At 25.0% G+C, this 12,145-nt stretch overlaps 1 protein-coding gene across 1 annotated transcript in view; it reads left to right on the top strand.

Annotated features, from left to right (window-relative positions):
• Positions 1–12,145, top strand: part of LOC111618237 — a 135,306-nt gene that overhangs the window by 10,813 nt on the left and 112,348 nt on the right. Inside the window, exon 3 of the mRNA XM_023359759.1 lies at positions 11,464–11,546. Coding sequence (XP_023215527.1) covers positions 11,464–11,546 — 83 coding nt within the window. The remainder of the gene's footprint in view (positions 1–11,463; positions 11,547–12,145) is intronic.

Genomic DNA, 12,145 nt, shown 5'->3' with positions numbered 1-12,145 from the left:
AAAAAAAATATATTTAGCAATTGCTGAACGTTAAAATATATCATAATATTAAAGCTAATGAAAATCACTGATGACCTTGAAATTATCCCAATACTTAATTCTGTTTAACTTTAATTGGATAAATTACAAATTGACTTAAACGTCATTAAATCCTAGTTGTGTTTATTACAAAATAACAAGCATAACACGCATAAACAGGAAGAAAACGTTCTTTTAATATTTTAAAAACATCTTAAAATATATTTTTTAAAAATAAAATAAAATTATAATATACATAATTTTATATTTTAAAACATTATAATATTATATTATTGGATATAATATAGATTTATACTTGAGATTCGAGTAGAAAATAATTTTTCAACAAATGACCTTGAAATCACTACAATAAATGACTTAATTCTGTTTAATTTAAATTGTGTAAATTACAAACTGACTTAAATGTTATTAAACTTTAATTATGTCAATAACAAGCTGATTTAAACGTCATTAATTCTTAATTGTGTATATTACAAAATAGTAAAATATAACGTGATTTCAGGCGAATAAGTAAGATAAATTTTACATTTTTTTTTTTAGCTCGTTTTTTAACGTAGGAAAATAAAATAAAAATAAAAAATGTTTAATGCACACGTTTTTATATTCTACAGCATTATAATGCTGTATTATTGTATATGATAATCCATAGATTTTTGAGAACAAAGAAAAGCATTTTCAAGTCTAAGATTTTCTTTTATTTATTTTTTTTTTTTTGAAAATCATCACGTAGTAATAGTGATTTAAAATTGATTTTTGCTTCCTCACTGACCGTATGGTCAATGATTTCTAGACTTTTTTATTCTTTTTTTTTTTTTATTTTTCTTGCAATTCTTTTCTCACATAAATCTGGAAATAGGATTATCCAACTGCATTCTTCTATTGTACTATAAATTCAATAGATTTTTAGCATTTCAAAAATTTCCTTTCCTCTTTTATAATTTTTATGGAACAATNTTAATATTTTAAATACTTTTTATTTTAATTTTCACTTAGAATATTGCTTTTAATTGTTGTTTTTTTTTCTAACATTTTCTTTTACTTTTTCTCTTAAAATTGTGCTTTTAATTATCCTTTTTACATTTTTATTTTAATATTTTGCGTTTATTCACTTTTAATACTTTCCTTTTTAAGCATCTAATTGTTCATTCAACATTTTTCTTTTAATATTTTTCGCTTTTAAATTTCTCTTAAGAGAAAATGAAATGCAAAGTATTAAACATTTTGCTTTAATTTTTAAACACTTTTTTTATTTTAATTTTTTTAAATTTTGTACAGTAGTACATGTACAGTACAACATTCAGAAATATATGTTGATATTTCTGATGATATATATATATATTAATAAAATGTTGTTTTAGTTGTTATAACTTGAATCCTTCGGAGAGTCGAGTATCAGGTTCTACATGATTGTAAAAACTCATATTACGATGAGGGCCGGATCTGATATACTGAAACTTTGAAGAGGGCAACGTCAAAAAATCAAGTTACTAAAAATTGATGTATTTAACGTGAAGGAAATTATTTTTATACGTAATTTTATTGTATAATCTTAAATTCTTTTAAATTTTTTATATCATTTTCTCTGCTAGATTTGTATTTTTTTACACCCCTCCATTTTTCATGTATTTTTTAAAACTACTGTAATTAAATTATACTTTGTGACCTTATAAATTGTTTTTTTAAAATAATTTAAACAATTTTATAGAGTAGATTTTTACTTCACGATTCCGGGAGTCACAAAAATTTAATTTTTTACCCTTGGAGCCGCGATCTACCGGCTGAGTAAGGCTTTTCTTTATGACTTACTTACATGTTGAAAGTAATTTTTCGACGTCATATTAAAGGTCACGACCTACTGCTTCATACTGTAATAACTCTAATTTTAAAAATTTATCTGAAAGAAATTGTTGACATTTCTTTTTACTGAACATTTGATTAACTGTAGCTCGCAAACTATTAATAAAGGAACACTAATACTTAAAAGTATTATTTGCTTTTTTCATTTTTCAATTTAGTAGCATTCTATTATATATATTATTTAGTTTATTTCTCTTGAATTTATATAAAAAATTAATATATATATATAATACTCAGTGTGATTGGAATAATAGTGTGATACAATTTCTATAAGGAGTGACGTACTATGCATTGACAATAAAGAACAGGAAACTTGGTGGCTACAATAGAAAAGCGACTGGAAGTAAAGTATACGATACTGGTTCCCAAATGACTATCACAGTGGTCAACATGATCTATATACCAACTGCAGTTTGTAATACACACAGCACAGCCTCTGGCAATACTATTACTTGCACTGTGAACATTTTCTGACAGGTATAACTATAATATGACCCATAACAGGACAGCTACTCTCTATTATTTTACACAAACTTTTTTTAATTCTTCAGCTAAACCACAAAAATTGTGTTTAAAATTAAACAACTGAAGATTTTGATGGGTTATATTATTAATTAATAATCCTATTTGTATGATTAATTTGGCTGCAATTTCAAAAATATCGTAGACCTATAAAATCCATCCTTAATCTCGAGATAGGACGGTGTTAGATAGATGAAATTCGAGCTTATACAATACGTACTTCCGGTATAGATCGGAAGTCACGTGATTTTAATTCAAAAATTTTCTCCAGAATGAAGTAACACAGATAATCGGCGTGACTCTGTTGTTGCCAGGAAAAGTATGATGTACAGGGGCAATTTGAAGTGGAGAATACAGTATATATTTTATAAAATATTATTAAAAATCATAGCCAGGCTGCAAATTTTGCTCGTTATTTTGGGCTTATTATTAGTGTCCTTACTAGTAGGAGCATAATTGTTGTGAGTTCTAGTATTGATAATCCTATTCTTAATGGTCCTTACTAAAATTGGTTGTGTATTAATGTGGATCCAATTACTAATTGTCTTCTTTGTATGACACTAATTATTAAATGTGACCAATTATTTATCATGATTTTTATACTTATATGGAAAGATAAGGATCGTGTATTGAATTATATAATGATCCATATTTAATTCAAGAAAAAGTCCTGTTACTTATGATCCTATTTATATACTCCTGTTTGCGTGGATCATATTAACAGGACAATTATTGTTACTAGTCTTGTTAATAACTGTAATCCAGCTATTGTACTAATTAGTATTATAATTAATATGATTATTGAAACTCCTACATATGTATTCTTAGTAATGTCAATCTTACAAGTCTTTTTTCTATTTTGAGTCATAACAAGACAATTAATAATTGTTACAATGATCTTTATTTTTATAGAATCTTATTTAAAGAATTCCATTTTTAATGGTCCTAATTATTACTTAATACGAACTTAATATTGTCCTTTATGTGTGATGTAATTAGCGATAATATTATTATTGATATAAGGATTATAATGATTATTAAAAGTCCTATTTATGATGGCATTATTATTATTGTAGGCCGTATTATAATGTTCCTTATATACTTCCTGTTACTTATGATTCTATTTATATATTGTTGGTATGAGTCATATTAACATATAGACTTATTAATAACTAAATTACTAATAATCCTGTTAAGTTTTTAATCATGTAGTAACATAATAATTATTATAATTTTTTTAGTATCACTTCGGTAAGATTCAATTATGATTCATTTTATTATTATAATTAAGTTAATGATAATTATTATAGAAGCCGTTCTTAATATACTTCATAACAATGTCCTGTTAACACAGAAATGATTTCTTGTTACAGATTTTTTAAAGGAAAAAAACCCTTCACAATTTTCTTATTTATTCCATACTTGACAAGATAATTCAACCATTTATTGGATTCTTCCAAAATAAAGCCTTTATCCATCATAGAGCCAGGTCAGAACTGAATCTGTCAGTGTGGTAGTTGGTCCTATCATTCGCTTCGTGTCAAATAAATTATATTGCGTGCACAACTTCCATACAAGTTTTGTTATTGCCAAGTACTGTATGTACTCTACTAGATTAGTCACCTTGGAACACAATATCTAGCTTGAAGATTAAGTCTTCCTTTGTATAAAAATTGCTCAACGTTTAATAAACGTCTAGAAATATTTGCAAAAGTTGTAATTTTAAATGATCTCCATGCCCTTATAGTAATAAAAAATTTCCTTTTTATTTCGGCTGCAATTTGAAAAAATTCTAGAACTAAAATTCTAGAAATTCTCATTGTCTGTCCTTCCTTAATTTTTCGAATAAGTATGCACTAACTTCCATAGACCGGGAAGTCACATTATTTCAATTCAAATTTTTTTTTCTGAATGGAGTTACACGGCACGACTCTATTGTTATCGGGTAAAGTATGATTTACAGGGGCAAGATACTAATAATTTGAGATCGAGAGCATATATTTTAAATAAAATAAATTAAAAATATGATTTTAAAATTCGCAGCCCAGCATTGTGACGATGTCACAATAAATAATTGCTCGTTCTCTACTCGCTCCCTATACTGATCGATATACTCTAGTGACTTATAAAAATATACTTACTTAATTTTTTTTAATTTTCTAATTTTTAACTAAACTTTTTTAAAGTTTAGAAATTAGTGAGAATGTAATTTCACTTTCTAAAGCTGGTTCTAAGATTAATTTTGCTGTTGTAACTTCCAAAATTGCTAAAGGCAATTCCAATATGATGTTGCTGCAGAGCATTTAAAGCACATTTAGTGCATCGTTTCTCTTCAAGATTGATGAGTAAATTTGTAGGCAAACTGTATAATACTGTATAGAATTTTTATGTTTTACTCTTAATTTATTTTTTAAAAGTTTAATATCTTATAATCAATTTTTATATGTGTAAACACGATATATTTATGTATATTATTGTTATAATTTATATGGTATCTTTATGTATAGTACTTTATATAAGCAATTGTGGATCCAGAAATCTTTAGAGGAGTGCAGAGAGAAAAAATATATATATATCTTACAAAATTTTTACTAGCATTACTCAGAAAAAATCCCCAGAAGGGGGTACAGCTGAGTTCTGCTCACCCCCTAAATTCGTCTGTATATAAGTCTTTAAAGCTATACTTTAAATAACGTATTTTTAAAAGAAAATATTATTTTTTACCTATAAAACTTACTTCATAAATTGATGTACAGGTGCTTCAAAAATATTAGAAGTTATATAGAGGCATGCAGTCACTGCGGCAGGAATAGTAGGGCCTTAAATTGATGTACAGGATGCCTCAAAAATGTTAGCAGTTATATATAGGCGTGTATCATTGCCGCAGAGGTAGAAGGACCTTACATTTTTGAAAACTTTATACTTGGGTTGTGACTTCTTGCATATGATGGAGAACTACACAGAGAACAACCTGGCAAGTGTTAACATTTTTTAAGCACCCTATATATATGCACTTCTTAAAAGGAGCTAGTACATAACGTAATTTACGTACTGTATAGAGTTACACCACTGAAAAAGAAAATGTACAATATTCTTATTGTTTAAAAACTGATATAAATATATACACAAAACTCAAGTTTGTAACATGATGTAATTTATTATACACAAGTTTCTTCTTTATTATATATTCTTCTATATTTGCACACGAGATCAAGCTTTAGACATGTTGAAAAATGTGGTCACTGGTATGTAAATAAATGTTGAAAAAGCCAAAAAAAAAAACACTTTTATAACAGCACTCTACAAAATTCATTTAATTAAATAATTAAATTCAATTTGTAAAGAAGGAAGGAAGAGAGAAGGAGATATCTCTCTATATGTATGAAATTTGATAATGGTGTTTTTTTAGATGATGCTGATGAATCAAGATGGAATTTTTAAGAGTTTTCTTTGATTATCTTAATCAAGCGTGAAATAAGGTCACTCTTTTAAGCTATCCTAATACAGAATTACGCACTTCAGATTGTTTACAGTTGCTTCAACATCAAACTTTTATCCTGTACTTAATATTATAAGAAAACAGTTCACGTACAAGCTATGTGCTGTGATTAACGATGTAAGTGAAGATAGAGAAGAAGTTGTATCGATATTTTTGACTAGAAGAAAGGGGGAAATTCCCCCCAAAAAATTAAATATATAATAAAGAATTTTTTAAAATAATTAATATATTCATATCATAAATCTCTGTTAAAACTTTCTTCTTTATTATATGCATGTATACATGCATAACTTTATTTTAAAAATTGAAACTTACATACTTTATTTTTAGAATAAAATAAATTTATTTTTGATTATTTTCTTTTTAATTTTTTAAGTTTTATAATATATTTTGCCACTTACAGCTGCATCTTTTAATTGTTACAATTTCTAAAATAAATTATTTGAATGTTAATTTTATATATTTAATTTTTTTAATTACGTTATTAAAATATTTTTACATATTTATTTACTTTAAATCATGTCAATATATGTAGGAAATTTTAATTTTAAATTTATTAAATACTTTTTTTTTTAAATTACTCTAAAATGTCTTATTATTGGCATCACATTTCTCACTTTTTAAATTTTTAGTTGTTTAATTAATCTAATATAATGTTTAAAAATACGAAATAATTTTCATTTTATTTAACTTTAAATCCTATTCTTTTATATAAAAAATCAGTGGCACTTTATCCTTTGGGCAAAAAGGGCAATTGCCTGGGGTCCCAGGCAATTGCCCTTTTTGGGGGGCTTCAAACCAATCTGTTATAAGAAAATACTTCCCCCCAAAATTTCCTCAAATGACGTCAACACAGCACCTGGCCCCCTAATTCAAATTTGCATGGGTTTCACGCGTTACTAATTTTACTTGTATTTAATTTTAAACATATTGTTTGGTGTATTTCTTCTTAAAAAAATCCCAGTTTTCTTAATTTCAAATCTATTTTCCCTTCTATAATAAATATCTAAATATACATAAATATATTTTATATATTAACATNATTATAATTTAAATTTATTAGATATATGTTTAAAAAATTCTTCTAAAAAGTCTTACTTTTATCATCATCTTTTATACTTCATACGTGTGTATGTATGGGCTACACACACATACACATATGTTTTTTTTTTTTAATATTTACAGTATATACATTAAATTTAAATATTTTTCGACTCTAAAAATATTTTTTATATATATTTTCTTGAATACTTTTCCACCCTTTGCGACTTTGGGATTCTCTAGAGAGACACGACTTGTAAGTGAAGCTGATGTAGTGTATAAAATTGAAACAACCTACAGAAAACTGAATACAACAAAGATATATCAGCTTCTAAAAAAACATTTTTAAGCTTGATCAAACTAAAAATAAAATATATTCTTGGATATTTATTATATATTATTTATAATTATATTTAGTTTTTAATTTACTTACTTCCAGTAAATTGTGAGAGGCCTTAACTGAACCTAGAGTCGCAAACCATTTTTTTAAAATAATATAAGGCTTATATCACGTGATTTTTGATATTCAGAAGGCTCCCTAAAGGCGTGAGACCTTCAGGGGGCCTTCTAAATATCAAAAATCATGCCTGAGTTACTTATTGTTACTATTTTCATATACGTGTAAGTACTTAGTGCTGTAGAAAGATCGAGTATTCATAGGTATATATTTCTGTATTTGAGGCCCTAGGCAAAAATAAAGATTGTCTGCATTTAAGACCGTCACTAGATATCACTCTATCTTCTTATATTTAAATACTTGCTTACTTATATTTTGTAATATTTTCGGTGTAAAATCAAGGTCTATATCGACAAGTAGCCTATACATTTCTGTGTCTGAGGCCTGTAAATTTTAGAGGCCCTAGACAAAATATATCTCAAATTGCCACTTCTTACTTCCTTTATTTTCTTATATTCACGGCTATTTAATTATAAGCAAGAGTTTCTTAAGAGAGTGAAAAAATGATGATATCATAATTTACTTATTCTTTCAATACTAACACTTATAAACACGTGATTAAAACCTCTAAAATTACTAGGCCCTAGATAAAAACTTAGATTTTCTAGCCTAAAATTATCATTTTTTTTACTTATATTTTATGCTCTTATTTTAGTAATGTTGCAATGATTAATAATAAAAAAGAAAATGGAGATTAAATTTGTAATAAATAACTTTAAAAATAGAATATTATAAAAGAAATTTAAATCGAAAATTATTACAAAATTCTACTATCAGATATGACTACATATATATTTACTTAGAAGAAGCATTAACTTGATATATGATTGCTAACAGACTGATCAATTGCTTAAGGGTGGATCCATTTTTTATACTTTTCTAAAAACAAAAAAAAAATAAAAAAAAATATTCTTACAACATGTCATTTTTTGAACTTAATAAATAATGATTTTTCTTATCTGTAGACAATATCATTTTCTTCCTAAAGAAATAATTAAACATCATCTTAAATTGTCCATCTTCTCTTCTTCATAACTCAATCTCCTGAATTTGGAATATGTTTCTTGGTATAATTTTTTTTTAGATTTTTCAAATCTGTAAAGAGTTTTTTTTATGGGAATTAAATTGTTTTAACAGGTTAAAAGTATTGTTATTTTTCTTATTTGAGATATAAATGCAAATCCTAAGCAATTGTTAACATATTTAGAGATCAATTGTAAATATTACTCAGTATTTGTTAATTATATCTAAAAATAAATGACTTTTTAGAAAAATAAACTTTAATATTTTATATTTTAAATATAAATAATAATTAGAGAACTTTATATATATATATTCAGGACCATTTAGAAAATATTTTAGAGAAATTTTTAATTTTTTTTTTTACATTTTTATAAAGAAATAAATTGTATTTTTGTGAAATTTATATCAATTATTTTAAGTAAAATTAACAAATAGAGATTCCCTTTTATATTTTTAGAATTTTTTCAAGAATTTTTGAAGTTTTTACAAACAAATTTTTTCTAAAAATGCAAAATGACTATTTGATAATTTACTAAATCAAGAACTTTACTTTTAAACACAGAAATTATTTAATTTCTAGAACCAAAAAAAACAAAATTATTTAATAATAATATGAAATTCACAGATATCCTTTTGTATTTTTAGGAATTTTTTTGAATGTTCTTGAATTCTTTTATAGACAAAACTCTTTCATAAACTTACAAAATTATACTTTTGCTCCAATAAATTACATTAAAATATAAACAAGCAGAGATCCCTTTATATTTTAAGGATTATTAGTACATTTTTTAAAAGAATTTTAAATTTTTTTTAGGAAAAAAAAACTATTTTCTCCCTTTTCTAAGCACATTTATATCTATAAATCTCATATTATATTCACTCATCTACATCCAATTCTTATATTTTAAATAAGTAATTTAAGAATAATTAAAATTATTATAATTATATTCTAAAATAAATAATAATTTTATATATTTGCTATTTAAAATCCTAGAAATTTAAGTACTTATATCCCATATTTACTATTTATAACACATGTTAAATAACATTTACTTGAAACCATAATTATATGACATTATACTACAATTATAATTATATAAAATTACATTAATTTTTAATTAATTATATAAATGTAAAAGATATATGATAATATAACATTTCATTCATTTACACAATGATAATTAAACTTTCATAATTAAATTTTTAGAATTAAATTATACATAATTTTATATTTATATCATATATAAATGTATACAGGATGATAATGAAATTTTTGCAATTAAATTAAATTTATAAAATGTTTAATGGCATTACATTTTAAATTTTATAATTATATTATAATAAAATGTTTAGCTGTTGTTATAATGTAGATTTTTATATTTTAATCCAAAATAAACTACTAAAAATAGCAAGTTTTTAGAGATTTTTTTGGTGTTAAAAGTGCTTTTTGGATTGTATTAATAAACACAATTAACTTATATAATATTATATTATATAAGAGAGAAAGTAAGGCATTCGGGCATAAAATGATCCTCAAAGATTTTTACATTTTTGGACTCAGGAGAATTAAATCGTCGAAAAATACAAAAAAACTCTGGGGTAATTTCTGTATGTATGGATGTTACTGTGTTTAAGTGTGTGTTTGGAGAAGCACAATTTTGTTCGCCCTGTTTGAAGCTTAATAACTCATATGCTTTTAGGGAGATTTGTGTATTAGGATGATTGAAGCTGTTAAATTTTGTTGGGTAAAGGTCGAGGGGGTGGGGATAAAAAAAGGTGTCGTGTGTCGCATCTCCAGTAAGGTCGAATTTAATGACGATTTTACTCGTTATTATCATTTACAATTGTTTATAAACCCATCCCTACCCTGAAAATTAAGCTTTTTTGCCATTTTAGAATAATTAAAAATATGATAACAGATTATTCTACCAAATGTTGCCGGGAAAGTTAAGCAACTCGTTGCTGGATTTTTTTAGTATGAACGTCATATTCTACGTAATTTTTGTATTCAAAAAACTTAGTTTATCTCCGTAAATAACTAAAGTTTTTAGATTTTTACGTATGTCCGAAACGATAATTAATACAATTTTTGTATTATAAATATAACATTAATATAAATTATTAATTTAATATCCTAGTCAAATAATAAATTAACATATTTTAATGAATTTTTTTCTTTTCTCTTTCCTGCTTCCTTCTCCCTCGTATGTTTATTGCTCAGCTTTTATTGTTGCACTGAGGATAGTAATCTTTTGTCGCTATTGTATAATGCGAATTAAAATAAATAAATCTAACAATATAAACCTGTGAATTATAAACACAATAATCCAATCAAAACAAACATTTCATGTGATAAATAAAACACAACGACTAACACAAGTTTTGATTAATAAATACAACAACTTATAATCATTTTCTACACTGTAAACACAATATGTGTATGTAATGAACACAATTTTCGGGGATGGTAAACACGAGAAATGACAATGAAAATAATTTTTTGGATACAATAAATTGGTTTAAAAGCGAATGTGTAAAACGTCCGAGGGTATTATCCAAGGTAAGTGTGTGCCTTCCATGCATGTTCTGTGGATTGTAGATAGCCCAGTGACAGAAAATCAATGAACTTTTCCCTCGCTATCACTAGCAAACTAAACAGCATTTGACGCTACAAGATACAACACCATATGTTACTACTGATCAGGTGGCTGGCTGACAAATCATTTTTGTTAATAATCACTACATAAGCTATTTATTATACCTCGTTTCGATTTTATAACCTTATTCAAGTGTTCTAATCTATTTATTATTTACATACATACACATATGTATACACATTTTTCTACATAAGTACTTACACATAAGGAGTAGAGTAGTAAAGAGTATCTTAATTATTACATCACATATATATATATAAATTATTAATATTGTTTTTTTAGAAAGAGACAATAGGGGTTTTTTTAGATGTTGTTTATTAAAATTTAGTCTTGTTTCTAGTCTCTAATTCTGTTTTGTTTCTTAACAGATTGACTGTAACAGCCAGTTGTCCAATGGACTTAAGGTATTTCCCTATGGATAGACAATTTTGTACAGTGGAAATTGAAAGTTGTAAGTTGATTTAATTAGTCTCTTTTTCATTGATATTTACTTCTAAAAATCTCTAAAAACTAGCAATTTTTTTAGAATTTGAAAGTATTATATACAAATAGATTCCTATAGTTTAATTTACAGAAACATATGCTATGCATTATATTGATTTAATTATTTTTTCTATTGGTATTTTCTTCTTAAAAAAATCAAGAAATTTTTATTATTTGTAGGGAAATATATACAATGTTTCACTATAATTTCCTACAAACAAAAATATATTAAAGACTAATAGAATTGAAAGTTTTAAGTTGATTTAATTAGTTTCTTTTATGATTGTTTACTTCTAAATTTGATGTAAAATCATCTAAAAATCCACCAAATTTTTTAGGATTTGATAGAAATATACATTAAACAACATTCTTATATAGTTTACTATACAGAAAAATATAATATACAGCAAGTGATAATTAATAAAGATAAAATTGTTATGAATATGTGAACATTAAAGTGTCATAAATGTATTGTAGTTAGTATATAAATTATTTATGTGATGCTATTAGTATATTAATCAATTAATAATTTAATGAAAATTGTGCATATGTATATATATATATTAC

Source organism: Centruroides sculpturatus, unplaced genomic scaffold, assembly GCF_000671375.1.
Source record: "Centruroides sculpturatus isolate CEXI.00-Female unplaced genomic scaffold, Cexi_2.0 scaffold145, whole genome shotgun sequence".
Classification (NCBI taxonomy): domain Eukaryota; kingdom Metazoa; phylum Arthropoda; class Arachnida; order Scorpiones; family Buthidae; genus Centruroides; species Centruroides sculpturatus.
The sequence above is the reverse complement of the archived record's forward strand: the minus strand, read 5'-3'. Positions and strand labels throughout refer to the sequence as shown.